Source organism: Anarhichas minor, unplaced genomic scaffold, assembly GCF_050575085.1.
Source record: "Anarhichas minor isolate MPS153535 unplaced genomic scaffold, ASM5057508v1 ptg000006l, whole genome shotgun sequence".
NCBI lineage: Eukaryota > Metazoa > Chordata > Actinopteri > Perciformes > Anarhichadidae > Anarhichas > Anarhichas minor.
In genome coordinates, this window is record NW_027466452.1 from 3,579,993 (window position 1) to 3,600,000 (window position 20,008).

The window sequence follows — 20,008 nt, forward strand, 5'->3', positions numbered from 1 at the left end:
GTAAACAAAATGTCAACACATGCCCTTACATTGTAGTCATCATAAACCTCATTCTCCCAGACAAGTTTAATAATTCTTCCCCATAAACACTGCAAAGTTCCCCTTCAATAAGAGTTAAAAACCACATATTTCGTACGTACTGGATCAATTCCACTTTAGAGGCAGAAAGCTTCGATGAGCATTGCCGGTCTTGTAATATGTTAAATTAAGTGTGTACACATACACGTACATACCGCTCCTCCACAGTGATCACCATTCATGAAAAATAAACTCGATGTGAGACAGTGTGGATTTGTCCACACACTCGAATGCTCGGAGTGCGTGCTCTTAAAGAATGGGATTATTGAATGTTTTCAGAACCATACTGTTTCATACGGGAGTGGACAGCTGTGACCTTGTGCATGCTCATTCCAGTGATTTCTTCATGACAGTCTGAATATGCAGAGGGTCAGGTATGCATCGTTTTTAAACCACAGCAAACTTTCCATTTGCGGAAAAAGAGAAATATGTGAATACATTTATTTACAAACATTCATATGACCCGTGGGGTTTCGTCTTTTACAAAATATATTTCTGCTTGTTTAGTGCTGCTCTTGCTGCTCGATACTGACTTTGGTCTGTATGAAAAAGCAGCAGGTCGATATACAAACACATTCAGTTAGACTGATCCACAGTCATTTAAAAAAACATTTTCGCTCTTATTACCCTATTCCTTCTGTCCTCAGCTTTGTTTGCTGGATATACTCAATAGCTGTTCACTCTTCCAACTATGTGTCCATTCGTTGTGCTAATAAGCAAAGACGACATCGTACGTCATCTGATGTCCATCGTCCCATGCGTACAGTTTCTTGTCGAGTGGGCAGTAAGCCAGCTGGGAGGTGTGCGCGTGCATGTTCGTGAACGCCAGGCCCGGCATGCTGTGCGTGAGCGTGTGTGTGTCGAAGGCGTAGGTCACGTTGGCGTAGCGGTGCTCCATGCTGTTCACTGCGTAGAGGACGCCGCAAACCAGGAAGCTGTTTCCGTAGCGACCGCGCCGAAGACCTGTGCGGAAGCTCTGTATCGGCTGCAGGTCTCGGTGGCGGAGGTGGATGAGCAGAGTTACTTCCTGGTGGAAACCCTCTGTGTCCAGAGCGGGGTAGAGCAGCCACAGGCCAGACTCATCAACAGCAAACTCCAACTGAAAAATATAGGAAGAGTTTTAGAAACTAAAATACAATCATATTTTAAGGCTATAATTATAATATTTTTAGATCAACAATGGATCATGTGACTATTTGCATGTAAATTGTGTCGCTCGAAGTGATAAACCAACAAATAAAGTATCACCCAACTCTGCAGTTCCCACAGCTCTACACCTTTTTGCTGAAGGGCTGAGGATCTACCCAGAACCCTTTTCCTCCAAAGAACCCTTTTTGGAAGAGAGAGTTCTTCAATGATTGTTGAAGGCATGGGTGTTAAAAGATCCTCCCAGCCTACACCCTACAAAGTGATTGTGAGCCATGATTGTTGTGGGTTGCGGTGCACCACAATGCTGGACGTGGTTCCGTCGGCCTGAGGCTAACCTGTTAACTAAAACCATGGTTAGGGTGGAGACAGATCTACGGGATATAAAAAGAACTGTGAAGGGTTCTTGGTAGAACCCAGGTTGGTTCTAGATGAAACCCTTGAACTATAAAAGAGTTTTCGGTAGAAACCATAAGCGTGTTCCGGTGAGCACCCTTAGAGGGTGGCCAGTTTCTGGATCAGGACATTGTTTGCCTAGCTTTGCATAAAGACTTGAAGCAGGGGGTAATAAGCTCACTCTCTAACCCATTGTGACCCAAGCCTTCATTACAGTTTGTCATTTTAGGAGTAGTTATGTGGTGTATGTATTTTTTTTGTTTTTTGATAGTCTTGATGTTACAGTGAGGTTGCCACGTTTGGTTCCATTGGGGCTGTACAGAAACTTAAACTAAAACCTTCGCTCACCAGCTGTATCGTAAACCCGCATTACGAACACGCTATGAACAGGGAGCAAAACTACAGCAGTTGTTTTTACTCCTCGCCATTTCACCTTTTGAACTCTAGTGATTTGTAGTGTTTTTGTTCCCCACACTGACCTTTATGACCCTTTAAAGTGTCCCGATTGTATGTTCTACTAATAAATCACCATGCAGTGTTTCTTGTACAGTTAAATCTCAGTTACCACCAGTTACCACCCTCACGCAAAGTACACCATGGGTCTTACTTCAGTTTGTGTCCTGTGAGCTTGCTCCTCCAGTATAGCATCATGCAGTGTGGTCCAGGCAGCTACATATCTGTGTCTCAGGTCATATCTGATGACGTCCCTGCTGAAGGCACGGTTGTAGTAGAAAGCTCCATTAAACACGACGTGGCCGGTTCCAGTGAAACTGTAGGGCAGCTTGTATGAATTACTCGCCTGACCTGAGCAGGAAGCACACACAGAAAACATACATGCAACTGGTCAGGCTCACAATTCACATCATGACCTTTGGAACAAGTGTAACCATGACTGCATATCAAGATGTGATCCACCCATCCAGTAATGAAAGTGTTTTTGTAGTGATACTCAACTGGCTCTTTTTTACAGCCACTACAGAGATGGACCTTCATTTAGCAGCTGTCACAACAATAGACTGTATACTTTCATGAACTGAAAACACAGTGTGAAAGATTTATAATACGCCGACAACGCCGTAGTAGTGACCTGTCAATCACAGTAGCCCCGCCCTAAAGCATACCCTGCTTTATGGTCTATTTGACTCTAAATGGACCATAAATGAACATCATGCTGTTTTGAAGAAGACTTGAAACTAGAGATTGAGACCATAAACTCATGTTTACAATGTTTACTGAGGTAATAAATCAAGAGAGAAGTAGAGTCATTTTCTCATAGACTTCTATACAACCAGAGGAGTCGCCCCCTGATGGACATTAGAGAGAATGCAGGTTAAAGGCCGTTCCTTGGATTCACTTTCCAGTCCTGGAAGTTGCTGCTTGCCTTCCGAACACACACATACACACACACACACACACACACACACACACACACACACACACACACACACACACACACACACACACACACACACACACACACACACACACACACATAAATCCTATACCTGACTTGAAGGTGTCCATGTCTCGGAACTCGAAGAGGTTGTTGCCATAGTGACCATTAGTAAGGTAGATGACGTTGCCGTGGCCGCGCCCATCTCTCATCCAGGCTCCGTCACTAAAGCCGTAAGAGTTCAGTTGAACCGGTTCAGAGATGCTGGCTACTGTGTCCTTACACACTGCTGAAGAACACACACGTAAAGGTGACACTATGAATCAAGACTCGACTATAACGTGATTAGTATTTGTCAAAATATGTCCACTCACTACCGGATAAACTACAGTACTGCATGTATCTCTACCAGGTTTTTTTGTGGCCTTTGGTTGGTCAGAGGGGCTCTCCGTCCAGCTGAGTCGACTCCTGGATCCCGGCTGAGAGTCTGCCATGGGGGACTTATCGATGGGTGGACCTGCATTGGTATCTGAGAGTGAGGTGGTATGCTGATTGAAGCGAGGGGTAGACAGAATAGTGGTTGAAGTTTGTTGGGATGTAGTTGTCGGTTTGGTTGTCGTTTGTTTTGGAGCTGTTTGCGGTATGTTAGTGGTTAATTCAGTCGTTAGTTTGATAGTGGTGGGAACTGGTTTGGTTGTAGGTTGTTGGGTGGTAGTCGTCAGTTTGCTCGTCGTTGGTTTTGAAGTTGTTGGTGGTAAGATGGTGGTTGATTTATTCTTTGGTTTGATGGTGGTGGGAACTGGTTTGGTTGTAGTTGTGGTTCGTTGGGTGGTAGTCGGGGGAGCAGTTGGTTGCTGGGTGGGTGCAGGCCTGCTCAGTCTCCTTGATCGGTCCTCAAAGTCTAGCTGTGTGCTAACGGTGGTTGAAGGTCCTGGACTCTTGATGGGGAAAGTCTTGGTAGGTGGGAGAGACTCACGAATCAGTAAGTCCACTGAAGCAATTGCAGTTAGAGTTGCTGTAAAATAAGTAAAAAGGAAAATAGCAGTGAGGACATTTTGGTTAAATTATTATTTTTTTCTATCTGCCTGCTAGAGCTGAACACAATCCAGGTTTTTTATTGAAATTGTGCGGCGGTCACATCCTCTTTCTGTTACAGATATTGCTGTGGTAAACAGAGTTTTGCAATGAACTCTACTTTTCAGAAGATCATATTGTTGAATGAGATTGCCAAGACCTGATATGATTGTCCTTAGGAGGTTATGGATGTCCTCCAAGTGGAGTGCCATCAAGTCGCAATATCTTTTCGACATAATGAGATATAAAAGCATTACAGTAGTAAGGGTATGCTAGACTTACAATTTTTTCCTTTCCCTTTGTCGTCCTTCTCTTTGTAGCTCCCTCCCTCCGCCTTGTAAAAGGTCACGCCCCTGATGACCACGCCGTTCTTGTCTGTGATAGGCTGCTTTGGCTCCGTCTTGTCTTTGATTGGCTTTTGAGATCCCGTCTTATTCCTGGTCGGCTGTTGTTGTTCCAGTCCATCTTGCTGTTGGTTCTTCTTCAGCTGACCATCAGAATTCTTCTGCAACAGAACAAGCAAATTCCTGCTTAATTTAAAAATAATTTGGGATTTTCAGGTGAGATCGTGAGTTTGCTTCTGATACGTTAGACTCTGATTTTCAGACGGTTAATACCTGCTTGTTGCCGTAGGCAGCTGCTCCACTTTTCTGTCCTGCGCGCTCCAAATCATTCACTCTCTTTTTTTTCTGCTGGACCTTCCTCTCTTTCTCCTTTTCTTTTGCTCTTTCCTTCACATGTTCTTTCTCTCTTGTTCTCTCACTAGAATTACGAGTGACAGCCTGGAGTGCACACACACACACACACACACACACACACACACACACACACACACACACACACAAGATAACAGCACATGAACAGCCCATCCTAAACTGGATTCACAACATACTCGATGGCAAACTACTTAAAGAATATGGCAACAAAAGGAAATAAAAAAAACGGCGCATATGAGTGCAGACATATACATAACTAATCCAGAACTTTACAAGACGTTTTCTGCTGTGTCACAGGAATCCAATAGCTAATTCAGCGTACTTCTGATGGCACTAGTTGCCAAAATGTAAACACATACAGTATAGGCTCAAAAAAGGGGTTGCAGTTGCCTCGATTGTCATGGAAAATATGCTCTTGATAAGACACTAGACAGACATGAAGAATACGAATCACTTTCTATTCTAACTTACACATATTGTGTTGTAAAACCCCACAGCAGGAGTCTCCTGAGTTTACCAGACGACTCCAAAGTACATCGGTTTTCCAATGTAACGAAATCAGACAACTTGTCATGTTGTCTATGAGGAGTATCTTTGGTCAAAATACTGTGCTCCTATTTGCTAAACGCAAGAATTTCCTAAAAACAACAATGCATAGAGTTAAATAAAATCCCTCTCAATCATTGCGTATGAGCCACTAGAGGTGTGTGGTGGTGATACAAAGTGGCAGAAAAGGGGTTGTTACGTTGCTGTGATAACTAAAACCAAATTATATAATTGTACTGTGATTGAAACAGGTTGAAAACGTTTAAAAACATTCCCCTGCTGACTGCAATCATACTAATTATGGCGATTAGAATTATTTCCCTTGTCCTGTCACCGAAAATGACAAGTGTGTATTCTGTGATTGGAGCTTCAGTCTTTGGCTAAAGGAAAGCCTGAAAAACTCCATTCAAATCCTTCTGTCATTCTTCCTAAAAAGAAAGCGGACTTTTTTGAAAGAGAGTTTAGAGTTCCATTCCCTCCATGCAAGACATTCACCTAAAGTTATAGCGGATGATTGTGCTTGTTGTGTGTGGGCTCACCTTCTCCATCTTGTCCACCCTGGTCAGCAGCTTGGTGGTGACAGAGTGGAGCTTCAACAAGTCCATTCCGTACAGAGAGCCCTCCAACAAGTCAATGATAGTCGCCAGCTTAATGGTCAAACCCACAGAGGTGAAGGACACAGAAAGACAACACATTGATTGGGCCGATGGGAATCGTTCTTTACCCAAAGTTCAAACTCTGAGAGAACATCTCTTGTCCTCAATAGCCAACAGAAAAACAATTATAAGACGACATTGTTTCTACCTTGATGTCATCTTTGCTGGCCTCTTGCAGCTTTTTAAACCTGTACTCTCCCTCACAGGGGTTGACGGCGGAAGGCGGAGCCATGCACACACACTTCTTGCAGTCAGTTCCCTTGGTGACCGTCTCCACGGTGAAATAATCCTGGGAAGGCGACGGCAGGTCGCTGTCGTGGAGGCGGCTGCAGTCGGAGCGTTTGATTGGTCGGACAATACAGCGGCACACGCAGTCGGACCCTGACGACACGGTCTTCACTTTGTCGTAATCGCCCAGCAGCTGGAAGAGACGGACGGAGTTAGTTTTATTATTTAGGCTGCTCAGATTTAACAGAAACTTTGAAGAATTAATACACAAAAGTGAACTTTTTACTCAACTTTGATATGAATGTATATTTGATCATTTGTATTAGTCTCTATGTTAAATATTAAGCACAAATATTTGAATAAAGTAAACACATTTAAAAAAGAGTTGCAGCATGGGTGATGATTTGCAGCTGCAGCAGTGGTGAGCTGCCTGAGAGGAAGATATACAGGCGTTTACCAACAGAACCTTTTTGGTTTGGAGGATATTACATAACCAACCACCAGAAGGATACAACCCGTTGCCGTGGCGCGCACACACAGAGACACAGACACAGACACAGACAGACACACACACACACACACACACACACACACACACACACACACACACACACACAGGTCTGGGGCAGATTTACACGCCATTTGAGCTGAACTGGCCAATTGTGGGGTTTGGTTGGAAACTTGTCCTGAGCTCAGTAACCACTGAGATGTGATCTGACACACTGTCGGCGCATGAGATCAAATGAAGCCTCATGGAGGGAGCGGAATTCAAACTGGGCTTGGGTTGAAGTTCTGCCAGTTTAATACTGCCCACTTTTATCAGGATTTGATTTTGTTTGCCAGCTTGGCCCATAAAAAACTGGGTAATGTGAATAACACGTTTAAACTGGTTCGTAAGTCAATTGACTGATGCCGAATTAAAGGCTGCCTCTTTAATGTAAAATACATGTGAAATCTTTCACTGCTAGTTTTGTGCGTATGATTTACGCAATTTGTCATCAAACCACAGTTTGGCGATAAAGGATATTTGGTCACACATACATTACACCGACCTGGCTAATGATATTCTCTTGGTTATCCAGCTCTTCTTCCAGAGGCTCGGCGGTGGGCTGCTGAACTCTCCCCTCCGCACCCACAACAGGAGCGTCTCTGTCCTGTTCTTTAGCCGTGGAGGGCGCATCCTTGTCCGGTTTGCCCATATCCGCCGCTTCGGTCATCAGCATCGTCTCCCGCGAGGGGTCGGCGCTCCTGTCCGCCTCCAGAGCATCAAGTCCGCTTACAGCACAGCATAAAAGCAGCAGTGACAATCTGCGCCACATCTCTCCACAGAAGCTCTGTGTCTCAAGTAATTATCAGGTAGTTGTATTTTTAAAAAGATGATCCACCGGCCTCTAAATGACCGTTTACAGGAAAAGAGTTGTCTACCTTCAAAACGTTTGCTCCAAGTTTAACCTGAAAACAAAAACTTAATTTAACACAATAGACTCAGTTCAGTTTATGTCGATGAAGTGTGTCAGCAGAAGGATGAATGAAAAAAGGACGGAGTTACGAATTGTTCAAGTATAAAATTCCGGAGACAAGAGAAGGAGCTCCAATTGGTTCCATGCGACGTGTCGCCGGTGAGACGGGTGGTACTGGTAGTGACGTACGGGACATGGACCTCCACACTGGACCCGGTCCAAACCAGGTCTGTGTTCATGCTCAAGAGAGAGAGAGAGAGAGAGAGAGAGAGAGAGAGAGAGAGAGCGCAGGCTCACCATGCATGTTTAGGTCAGAGTCAATAATCCCTTAAAGGTACAGTAGCCTAATTTGAATACTCCATAGCGAACATTAAAGGCCCAGTGTGTGAGATTTAGTGGCCTCTAGTGGTGAGTTGCAGATTGCAACCAACTAAAGACCAACCACGGTGGCCTCCCTTAATTAGTTAGTTTTTTAAATAATTTACACAGAATAAGCATATTATTTTGTTATCGCTAGACCCCCCCCCCCCCCCCCAAAAAAAACAATTAAGACCGTGATGCAGATAGGATTGTCCTTTTATGGGGTATATATAGCAAATGACAAAAGCAAAAATGATAAGTGGGTTTGTCTTTTGAAATAGGCATATTTCCAAGACAACTATCAGAAGTACTCACTCTTAACCAACCCAACACATTGTTGGAGGAAGTGCACACTCTCTCTCGGCTACAAGCATGTTGTTTCCCCTGTTTTCTTCTTAACAAAAGCAAGGTGAAGGTAAAAACAAAAACCTATAAAGCCGATACAGATTTCTACCTTTGCTTCAAAAACTGCAGGTTTGCAGCGCTCTCTGGTGGACAGCAGGCGCAAATGAATAACTGACTGAAATCTCAAAGAGAAGGGACCCTTTGATAACGCTAGATGCTGACTTGATTTAACTCTAAACTGAAACAATTTCCTTGACATTAGTCCAATTAATTAATACATTTCAAACCTAAACAGATCTATGTAATATTTTGATATTTTCTAATTTACTTGTAGGTATACATTTGATGCAATTACGTCATCTCATACTTTTATTTTGAAAAACCCAATGTCCGGAAGTGGCGCATGGCATTTGGCATGCGCATAAATGCACCAGTGTTTAGCCGACGGCATTAAATTGTAAACATTAGCAATCCGGGCAACTTCTTTCTGTCGCTGTGATGGAAGTATAAGGTAAACCCCGTCTTCAATGTGTGTCATTTTTCCTCACATAGTTGTCAACACATTCCATTTCGGAAGAGTTGATGTTAACTTATTTTACGACAGCATTAGTTTATGTCTGTACTGATGCCGACAGACTCCAGCGGCCGCGGATGCCCCAAACATGTCGGCTAAGTAGGGGATGTCTTCTTATGTTGTTTCCTTTTGTTTTCATTGGTTGTATCGATTCACTTAGACACTCTACGTTTGTACTGGGTACTGAATCGCCTGTTGATTCCCCACCATAGTGCCAGCGATAGCACCTAGCTTTAGCATTACATCCTCAGCTCGTTAGCTAGCTACTGAAGCTCGCCGTTTTTTACTACGTTAACTCGGCGCGTGCATGCATTCTCTCTAGTAATATCATTAGTTTCTGTCACAACTATCGATAAACATCACTGGAGCCCAATTCTGATAACGTTAGCTAGCTAGGTGGACTGTCTTGCATCCGGATCTGTCTATCTGCTGAAACGGCTAACAACAAACCGCTAGCTTATCCCAATAAGTCGTTAATAATGCGGATAAAGCAGCTGAGAACCAGCCACTCTCGGGGAGCTGCCGTGTATTAACGTGACATGAAGTGATGGGGCTGACATGGGGGGCATTTGATCACAGAGCTGACTGTAATAGCAAGTGAACATCTGAGCCGCTGTCTTGCTGATCACGTGCAACACTAATCGTTGTTTTCTTGCTGTCTCCCCCACTAACTAATCCCGATCTGTGATGAAGCTAATAACGTTAGTGTAATGTTTTCTGACAACTGTGCTCCACCTAACTTCGTTCAGGGACAGATGAGTCCCAAAGTCGTCAGTATCGCGTCTACAATTATTTCAACAACAAATGAAGATGCCAAAGTTTATTGTAGGAAACGAGGACTCTAATTAAACCATCCACAGACTCACAATGCAGCTGTATAATGTATCCCATTCATTCTCTTAGCCTTAACCTCTTAACCGCACTGAATACAACAACAATAGATACGTTGTATTGGAATACTGTACTCAAAGCTGTTTTTAACAATAAGAGAAACCCCAACACTCACATTTCACACCTGAGTATACCTCGCAAACACATGTTCCCACTGCAGGAGTTACATCTGTAAAATGTATTGCAGCTTAATTCAATTGCATGCAATGAATGGATCCTGTAGTTTTATATTGATTTTGTTTATACTGTGTAGATTCAACTCTATGGTCGTGTTTTGAGGCTGTAGAAGTGTTGTTGTTGTATTACATTGTAAGAGGTTTTACAATACATCCAATTCACGCATTTGTTCGGATAACAAACGCAGCTATAGCTATAGTCTCCACATGAGCTGCGGAGACTATAACTGTGTCTGCACACAACTGTACAGCATAAACTTTAGGATGGCAGGGTTTCCTGCACAGCGGCGGTATTTGATTGTAATATATTGTACAGGTGTGTCTAATAAACTCAGTGTAAGCAAAACGGATCAATCTGATCTTGGTCTTGTTTAGAGAAATGGTTACGAGTCAAATTCACGAGGTGTGGCACAAACTATGATAATACAAAATAAAGCAGTCAGCGTGCCCTCACAAAAGGATGCCGTAGCTTTTTATCATCAGCAGTCCAATCACATCTTTTCAAATGGAAACATAAAACTAGGTACCAAACTAAATGTTCAAATGTGAAAGGGCTTTCTGGCAAATACTGCTACATTGACTTTGAATGTGTTGAACTCCTTCTGTGAGTGGTGGACACACTGGCCCCAGGAAAGGTGTCATTTTGTTGTGCTGTCTTTGTAGGTCAACCCCAAGGTTTGGGACCAAACATTGCCCTTCAGTGCATGGACGCAAAGCCAATGCGCAGGTAAGTGTGCTGTGAAGGAAACTGTATACACTCCTTTGCAGATTGAGAAATGTGTTGGTACTCTCTCTAGACTGTTCTACAAGAACTGTGTTTTAGTCAAAGCTTAGATTAAATGTGACCACCAAGACTCTTTGAGTCTGGACTCAGTTTGACTGCTTTTGTATCTATATATTGCTACGTTTGTCTTTTCTGTCTCTCTTTTGTTCTATTATACTCTTATCTCTGAATGATGGGTTGTATTTAACAGTCACATGTGGATGATATGTATCGCTATGAGCTTTTGTGTCTTTGATACATGATTAAGATGAACTTCTCGTGGTTACTTGTAGCCCTCCCGTGTGTGTGTGTGTGTGTTTCCAGTCATTGATGCGGATAGTGAATGTCGTTCTATTTATTCAAGGAAAACTCACGTAAAAACTCACATAAGCAGACTAATCCCTGCCATACAATGGTAGATGGACTTGTACTTGTGTAACGCATTTCTAGGCCTACGGCCATTTAAAGCGCTTTTACACTACATGTCATTCACCCGTTCACACACAGATGGCAGGGGCTACCATCAGACTAACTAACATTCACACACCGTACATACAGCCTTCAGGAGCAATTTTGGCGACCTGCTCTATCACTGAGCCTACAGGTCCGCCTTGATTAAAGACTACTAGTTATTGGGGTTCCTACCCAGAATCCCCCCCACCTCCCAACCCCCAGAGTACTGGATGGATGTGACCCAGACGGCAACCTCAGATTGTGAAAAGAGAAGCCAAAGCTTCATGTGTTAAAGCTGCATTCTCTCTACTGACCATCAGGGAGCGACTCCTCTGGTTGTATAGAAGTCTATGAGAAAATAACTTGTCTTTTCAATACAGCATGATGTTCATTTGGTGAGCCCTTTGCATTGCTAAACCTTTAATATAGGCATTTGGCTGCTGTCTGACATGTTAGTGGCCCAGAGGAGGGATGATGTTGATTTCTAAACCGTGGATATATTTTTTAATAAACATTCATTACAACAACAATACAGCTTTTCTTTAATACACTGTACCCACTGTGCCCCGTTAGTCAGTTCAGCACCATCTGCAGAGCAGCCGCCCCACACTAAACTCCTCTATCAGCCTGCACTAGTCTCATGTTTTACCTCTAGGATACACATTTGTTCATCATTTACACACAGCCAGACACAGAGGGGGTGCATCAGTTATAAAGCAGTCTGAACGCGCAGTCGGACTGGTCAGTAATAGAGGAGTTTGTTCCAGTGTCTAGTTCAGAAGCTCCTGCAGTGCTCCGTTTACAATGATGCAGTGAAAAAAATAGGTGCCGAAATAGATTGGACTGACAGCGACTGAGGACTCCAATCATCGGCTTTTAGGGGGCAGCCCTAATCTAGATGCACTGCAGGGTCTGTGTACCTGAAGAAGAAAACCTCCTCAAATTTGAAAACAGTATCTTTTTAATGGAACTTAAATTTTGAGGTATGATCAAATGGCACACACTCACAGAAGACGGGTTGAAATGAATGGTGACAATCGAAGCAGCCGAGGCAGAGATCACCGACATTTATTTAATCCGTAGTTTAAATTCAGCTTCAAAAAGGCGAAATGCTACCTTCCATCCATTTCATCATGCAAACCCTGTCTTTCATGAGATCCTCTCTACCTCGTCTTTGCCCTCTTCTGTCAAAATACACACCGTCAGTATTTCAGTTAGACATTTAAATCCTCAAGCTCCTCTTGTTGAAAAAACAAAGGATTATTGTACCATATTTCCTTAGGCCTATTTTGAGTTCTACTTTCAAAAATGAGAATTTCTCTCAGGTCTCACATCATAGTAATACTATAATAATAATAAAAGTAATGCTAATAATGGTGAGGATGATAATAAAAATCATAATAAACTTAATTTACTTTTTAAAAATTATATAAAAAAACGGGCTCCAAAAGAGCAGAGATATTATTAGTCAACACATTAAGAAAAGTAAAGTAATTGATAGTTTATTTATTTATCTTTAACAAATATTGAATACAATTTAAAAAAAAAAAAAAAAAAAAAAAATAAATAAATAAATAAAACGTAGCAATAGAGCCGAACAAGATGAGTTGTTAAGATGTTGAATAAGAACCAACGGTGTATTTACATCGAATCTTTGCCCCTCCGGTCCTTGTTTAGGGCCACCAGCGCACGCCAAGACGCCACTGGAATGGACATCACCAGCCGCTGTACTCTGGGGGACCCCAACAAGCTCCCCGAGGGGGTCCCCCAGCCCGCACGCATGCCCTACGTGTCAGACAAACACCCGCGGCAGACCCTGGAGGTGATCAACCTGCTGAGAAAACACCGGGAGCTCTGTGACGTGGTGCTGGTGGTGGGCGCCAAGAAGATTTACGCTCACCGCGTCATCCTGTCGGCCTGCAGCCCTTACTTCAGGTACAAGGAGGCCACTCGCAGCTGCTGAAGGAAAACATCTGGACACGAATCCACGTCTGAGTGCTGGCTGTGACAATGATATGTCTTGATGTTCTCTTCAGGGCGATGTTCACTGGGGAGCTGGCGGAGAGCAGGCAGACGGAAGTGGTCATCCGCGACATCGATGAGAGAGCCATGGAGCTGCTCATTGACTTTGCGTACACGTCACAGGTAACGACAGTTTCTATTTGGCACTCGGGGGTCAGTGGTGTGTTTATAGTAACACAAAATGCGATATTGCTTCCTCTTATGATCTGATTTTAATATCCGTTTTATTTTGCTTTGAAAACATCTCCTTAAAATATTCTCGCCAAAAATGACATTTTACAAGATTATTTTTGAGCACATCAAAAGGTTATAATTTCCCTTCGTCCAATACTCATTTTTACTGAGTAGACCATGAAGGCATCATAATGTAAATCAATGCAATCTCCAAATACTCTAAATGTAGCGTCCCCTCAGGTTTTTTAGTGCCATGCTTTTTGAGCATTCGAAATCAACTAAAACATGTAACATGGTGTTACATCATCGTGCATGTGCAGCTGCCGATCAGCCTCGATAAGAGGAATCGATAGTCACTGAGGTGTGCGATTCCAAGGAATCTGTCTCCACCCCTAACGTGTAGCCATATTAGCCAAAATATGGATTGCAGATGGCCACCAGAGCTAGTAATCTGAGAAGGAGCTGCAGGGTTCTGTAGCCAAGATGGGGGACACTCTGCAGACAGGTCTCACTCGAGCATCTGATTAAAAGAGCATGTGAAGAGTCTCTGATGTCCTGAACCTCCCAGGTGACGGTAGAGGAGGGAAACGTCCAGACGCTGCTCCCCGCCGCCTGCCTCCTCCAGCTGGCTGAGATCCAGGAGGCCTGCTGCGAGTTCCTCAAGAGGCAGCTGGATCCCTCCAACTGTCTGGGCATCAGGGCCTTCGCAGACACGCACTCCTGCCGCGAGCTGCTCCGCATCGCAGACAAGTTCACCCAGCACAATTTTCAGGAGGTAAGCCCATGGATGAGAATCCCCGTCTCCTAGAATTCTCAAAGTCGTATGTTCTAGTAGATGTTAGTAGTTGGTTTGTTTAGTGTTTCTCTCTCAGTTTTCCCGTCCTCATTACAAGCCTGAGGATGTGAGCACACAGTCACTAATGCAGCTGTTGGTGCGACTCTGTTTCACTGCATCATTTTGACATGAAGTTGTAAACGTGTGAAGAATTCCAGTCTATTGACTCATGAATAAGAAAACATCATGCGACGTGAGAGCTTTTGTGCTGACACGGCAGAGAAGAAGAGGGGAGGCGTCGCTACATCGCATTCGGAACGTGTAGCTTCACAGCACATTGCTTTTCAAAATAAATGTATGCAGTCAAAGTGTAAGGTGGATTTAGCTTCCCGTCTTTGTGGCAGAGCCGCTGACTCACTCTGTCCCCGTTTGTCTTAGGTGATGGAAAGCGAGGAGTTCATGCTGCTGCCCGCCAACCAGCTGATCGACATCATTTCCAGCGACGAGCTCAACGTGCGGAGCGAGGAGCAGGTTTTCAACGCCGTGATGGCCTGGGTGAAGTACAGCATCCAGGAGCGCAGACCACAGCTACCGCAGGTTTGTGGCTGAGGAAGTATCTCACCACGGCAGTTAGCGGCTTTGTTGCCTGGATGGTTCCGGGTGTACATTCCAGTTCTAAACCCTCAGCGTTACTTCAGGCTTCTGTTGTAGCCGAGGAACCCTCTGAGACTGACGTGGATTTTCCTGTGTTCTGTAGGTCCTGCAGCATGTCCGTCTGCCGCTGCTCAGCCCCAAGTTCCTGGTGGGCACCGTTGGGTCAGACCCTCTCATCAAGAGCGACGAGGAGTGCAGGTGAGGGCTGTTTGTTTGTGGAACATTTCGATGTTTTGAGTGGGGAAGATGCTGCTGATCTGGATCCAGGAATTTGGTGGATTCTCTTTTTACATTACTGAACAGTATGAAAAATACTGAGAGGAGAAACTCCATTTCTTACGATGAGAATGATACAGTGACGATATTTAACCTCGATTTATGATTATATACATCTATTTTTATTCCAGAGACCTGGTCGATGAGGCTAAGAATTACCTGCTGCTGCCGCAGGAGAGGCCACTGATGCAGGGCCCCAGAACCCGGCCGAGGAAACCCATCCGCTGTGGGGAGGTCCTCTTTGCAGGTCAGTACCTAATAGGCCCGGATCACACTGAGACACCTCGCTAGAATACGAGTCGCCCTTTAAAACCCATTGTTTTCCGATGGTACGCTGCGTTTCCCTGGCATCAAATAAGTAGACTGAAGGAATGACTCCTCTTCATCGTGTGATAATTTTACGTTGCGCACTCTCTCCTCCCATGTCTCCTCGTCACGTAGTCGGCGGTTGGTGCAGCGGCGACGCCATTTCCAGTGTGGAGCGCTACGACCCCCAGACCAACGAGTGGCGGATGGTGGCGTCGATGAGTAAGCGTCGATGCGGAGTCGGCGTGAGCGTTCTGGACGACTTGCTGTACGCTGTGGGGGGTCACGACGGCTCGTCATACCTCAACTCCGTGGAGCGGTGAGCGGCACGATCTCTCAGATTTAGGTCTAGAATTGTAATTATGAATATGTTATTACATATTGTCTTTATTCCATCTCTCCTGTCCAGATATGACCCAAAGACCAATCAGTGGAGCAGTGACGTAGCCCCCACCAGCACGTGTCGTACCAGCGTAGGAGTGGCTGTCCTCGGTGGTTATCTGTATGCTGTAGGGGGACAGGACGGGGTTTCCTGTCTCAACATCGTAGAAAGGTATCCGTCAAAAGTCTTGCATCTATGATAAATCGTCCATGTTTTTACCCGTATATTAGGTGCTAGTTCAGCATCTTATGTGTCACCCAGGCGGCAACCTCCGGTTCTACCGAATGAAGCCGATGCTTCATGTCTTAAACCTGCATTCTCTCTAGTGTCCATCAGGGGGCGACTCCTCTGGTTGTATAGAAGTCTATGAGAAAATGACTCTACTTCTCTCCTGATTTATTACATCAGTAAACATTGTAAACATAAGCCAGACTAGTCCTCTTTACTTTGGGCTTCACTGTTCATGTCTTAATGTTTTTTATGCCACAGGCTGATTTGATATTATGTCCCTACCGGCTTCTCTTTTCATAGATTTTCCTCTCCACGGCCCAGCCCTCTCTTAGCTAGTGGTTGCATTAGACTTAATTTAGTCAGAAAAGGTTGTAAATGTGCCATCACAATGTATTTTATCCTTTTCATTTAAATGTTTTAATGATAATAAGATGGGTTGATTTAAAGGTGAAGTCTCTGATTCCAGTCTCCCTCGCTAGCTGTCCGTTCTGTGGGTCAGACAGAGGCACTAAGGCCAATGCCGCTTTTAAAGTTTTCAACAAACGCATGATTTGCCACTAAAAACACTGCGGCCATTGTGTCAATATGTGTGTCTGAACTCAAACTTCCTTCTGGTCCGCATGGACATAAAGCGGGTGCCCCCTTGTGTGTAATCAAACGCTGCAGAAGACTTTGTCATTCTCTTTGGCGTCGCTGCCTCGGAGCCCATTTTAGATTTGACACTGAACGTTGGATCCTGCAGCTTCATCGGGGATAAGATTCTGCAGCATGCGCTCCTTCTGCTCCAGTGGTGCAGCTACATCGACTCACTCCGAGGCCTCCAGTCCCTCAAAATGACAGACAGCCTGCAGATTGTCCCGTCATTGTTTAAAAAAATTCTGTCAAAGACAGAAAGTATTCGGTCAGAGTGACCTCTGCTCTTGGCCACGCCCACATTGACTTGCTAATATTCACACAGAGAAGTTCTGAACATGGCATCCTTCTTACACTGTAGGTATGATCCCAAGGAGAACAAATGGACTCGCGTGGCCTCCATGAGCACCAGGCGGCTGGGTGTAGCTGTCGCTGTGCTGGGGGGCTTCCTGTACGCTGTCGGAGGGTCTGATGGGACGTCGCCATTAAATACAGGTGTGGTACTGAGTCACGTGATGAGTACAATCTTAAAGTAACCCAGAGCTTTGACGAGATAGTATTTTTCTATCTCTTTGTCTTCAGTGGAACGCTACAACCCTCAAGAGAACCGCTGGCACACGGTGTCCCCCATGGGAACCAGGAGGAAGCACCTGGGCTGCGCCGTCTACCAGGACATGATTTACTCCGTTGGAGGGAGAGACGACACCACGGAGCTGAGCAGCGCCGAGCGATACAACCCCAGGACCAACCAGTGGTCTCCCGTGGTGGCCATGACGTCCAGACGGAGCGGGGTGAAACATTGTTTTAGTTACTGCTTCACAGTCATACGTCAATAACTGCATTTAATCTGTGTCAGTTAAGTTACTATAGTTGATGTTAAAGATACTGACGGTGGTTTAATGTGTGTACGAGGCTGACGTGTAACTGTGTGTAGGTGGGCTTGGCTGTGGTGAATGGTCAGCTGATGGCAGTGGGAGGCTTCGATGGGACGACGTATCTCAAAACGATAGAAGTCTACGACCCTGATGCCAACACATGGAGGTGAGAGGGGCTACAAAACAAAACCTTGAATAATATCGATATTCGTTACCTCGGGGAAACATTGAAAGAATACAATTTTTATTTGTATTCAAATAAAATGTATCGAGGCTGTAAAACGCCTTTTCTTCAGTAGTTTCTCTAGTAGCAGAAAACAGCAGAATGACTTTAATAAAGTAATATAACTTAACATCTTCTTTAATGAGCTACCGCCATTGTGCTGTCCTCTCCTGGTGGTGAGGTTTGACCCTGTGAGGTTGCCGTAGTCGGTCAGTGTGGAGTACTGAAGCAGCAGGTTAAGCTAGCAATGTGAAGTAAAGCAGCGACTAGTTCATGTCCTCGGAGCAATGGAAACGTATGACTAAAATAGTTTGTGATGGTAATATTATCACAATGCTAATTCCCATTAGCACGTCAATGGTAAGTCTAATTACGTGTTAGCATTGAGCTAACTAACACTAGTTATTTGCCACATGGTTGTAGGCAAGGCATCGACCTTATTGTACAACAACACAGACGCTCTGTTGTCCAAACGAAACTGCAAACTTTGACAAAGGCAGCACTCTCCCTCTGTTCTTAACTTTCACAATAAAAGCCCTGGACAAATACATTCACCAGATGGAACTCAAATTCAATCAGAGCATTTTAATAGAATATCTTGCAGCAGCTTAGCTCAGACAGACAGACTGACTGACAGACTCTCCTCTGGCTCTATAGGATCCTGCTAGTTGGTCCTTTTTCCTGTGTGAGTCGATTCAAACCTTTTATTGAAAAAGTCTTGCAACTGTCACAAATTCACATCGCTGCCAGTGTGAGTAGGTTTTATGAGAAATATTTGCAGGCAAGTATTTAGCCTTTTCGTTGGCATGTGTAAAGGCCTTCCCTGCTGGGGTTAAGTTAGAAGTAAACGCTTAGTCACAGCACACAACAAAACTCTTAACTTGATCAGATCGTGTGATTTTACACACACTCGAGAAGAGGTGATTAGACCTGCACAAGGACATCCTTTAAGAAACAATAGAGTACACGGCCAAAAAGGCCAAAGAAGGTAACCAGCAGTTAATATATTGACTTTCTTTAATCCGTCTTGTCCTGCTCTGCTATGCTGCTGTGTTCACATCCATGAACGCACACTTCGTGTATATTATGTAGTTTCTCTTTCCTCATCATGTCCCTCTCCTCTCACCAGGTTGTATGGAGGAATGAACTACCGCCGGCTAGGTGGGGGGGTGGGCGTCATCAAAATGACTCACTGTGAATCTCACATATGGTAACACAACCCCCCCCCCCCACACACACACACCACACACACACACACTCACACACGCTCTCTCACACTTCTCCTCACGTTGCAATGGATGCCTCTCTCCACCGGCACCTGTGCCTCCGAAAGAGACGCTGTAGTTGAAGCGAGGATGAGAGAGACGTGGGGGAAGGGAGGGAGACGAGACGGTGAGAGGAACAAACTTTGAACTCTAGCTCATCCCCAAACCCCCCCCCCCCCCACACTCCAAGGTCATCCACTTTGGGATACCCTTGTTGTCTTCATCGGTTGGACCACGGTCAGCATGAAGTGCTCCGCGAGCCGAGGTCTACAAATGTACCATTAAGCTTCCAGTTTGGAGAGGACGGGCCTTTTCTCCTCTCACCCTCCGAGAGCATCTCGGTCTGGACCGTTGGACTCACCGTCTGTTATGGAGCTCAACCTGCTGCTGGAGATTAGGTTACATTTCAGAGGTTGAAGACGGTCAAGCATCGGCTCACTGCAAATCAACCACCCGGGGAAGAAATATCATTCTTTAGTTTTAACTTTAAAGTGTTCCTGACCAGCCTTCAACGAGTTAACAAAGAGAAGCCAGCGGACCAGCAAACGTTCCGTTCGTTGTGTGAGGTCGATTACTTCCTGGAGACACAACATTGTGTTACTGACTGTCGGAGGTAAATCCACCCTCGCATCCTGTTTTCTGCGTTGGGCTGTGAAGCATGCATCCTACTCTCTCTCACTGCTGCTGTGGTCACTGTTGTTACATTAAGGTGTTTACAGGCTCAGATGCTGACGATCTCAACCCGTCAGTGGAAAGAACTCGGACACCACAATCACCAAGTGGTATAGCAGGTTTTTTTTCGTTTTACTGTTGATGCTAGAAAAGCCATTGTCGCTCTTCTCCTGATTGGCTTCGGTGACGAGTTTGATTGACAGGTGGTTCATCCAATGGCCTGCCGATTAATTTTTTTTGTGAGAGCTTCCTCTGTTCTAAACAG

At 44.7% G+C, this 20,008-nt stretch overlaps 2 protein-coding genes across 3 annotated transcripts in view; one reads left to right on the forward strand and one right to left on the reverse strand.

Annotated features, from left to right (window-relative positions):
- Nucleotides 1-787: 787 nt before the first annotated feature.
- Nucleotides 788-7,552, reverse strand: olfml2bb (olfactomedin-like 2Bb). Its single transcript, XM_076078242.1, has 9 exons — nucleotides 7,286-7,552; nucleotides 6,154-6,426; nucleotides 5,889-5,996; nucleotides 4,705-4,869; nucleotides 4,370-4,592; nucleotides 3,423-4,028; nucleotides 3,126-3,302; nucleotides 2,228-2,424; nucleotides 788-1,177 (listed from the first exon to the last, which is right to left on the reverse strand). Exons 1-9 carry the CDS (start codon nucleotides 7,550-7,552, stop codon nucleotides 788-790), a joined length of 2,406 nt encoding a protein of 801 aa, XP_075934357.1.
- A 1,250-nt stretch (nucleotides 7,553-8,802) lies between these two features.
- Nucleotides 8,803-20,008, forward strand: part of klhl20 (kelch-like family member 20) — a 12,845-nt gene continuing 1,639 nt past the window's right edge. The window contains exons 1-14 of one of the 2 annotated variants that reach the window (XM_076079816.1): nucleotides 8,803-8,909; nucleotides 10,703-10,766; nucleotides 12,933-13,190; nucleotides 13,292-13,400; nucleotides 14,020-14,226; nucleotides 14,665-14,823; nucleotides 14,984-15,078; nucleotides 15,288-15,403; nucleotides 15,598-15,781; nucleotides 15,872-16,015; nucleotides 17,070-17,203; nucleotides 17,291-17,499; nucleotides 17,643-17,749; nucleotides 18,936-20,008. The exon at nucleotides 18,936-20,008 is cut by the window's right edge and continues 1,639 nt beyond it. In XM_076079816.1, coding sequence (XP_075935931.1) covers nucleotides 10,744-10,766; nucleotides 12,933-13,190; nucleotides 13,292-13,400; nucleotides 14,020-14,226; nucleotides 14,665-14,823; nucleotides 14,984-15,078; nucleotides 15,288-15,403; nucleotides 15,598-15,781; nucleotides 15,872-16,015; nucleotides 17,070-17,203; nucleotides 17,291-17,499; nucleotides 17,643-17,749; nucleotides 18,936-19,020 — 1,830 coding nt within the window. In that variant the 5' untranslated portion in view covers nucleotides 8,803-8,909; nucleotides 10,703-10,743 and the 3' untranslated portion in view covers nucleotides 19,021-20,008. The other variant, XM_076079809.1, reaches the window with a different exon arrangement.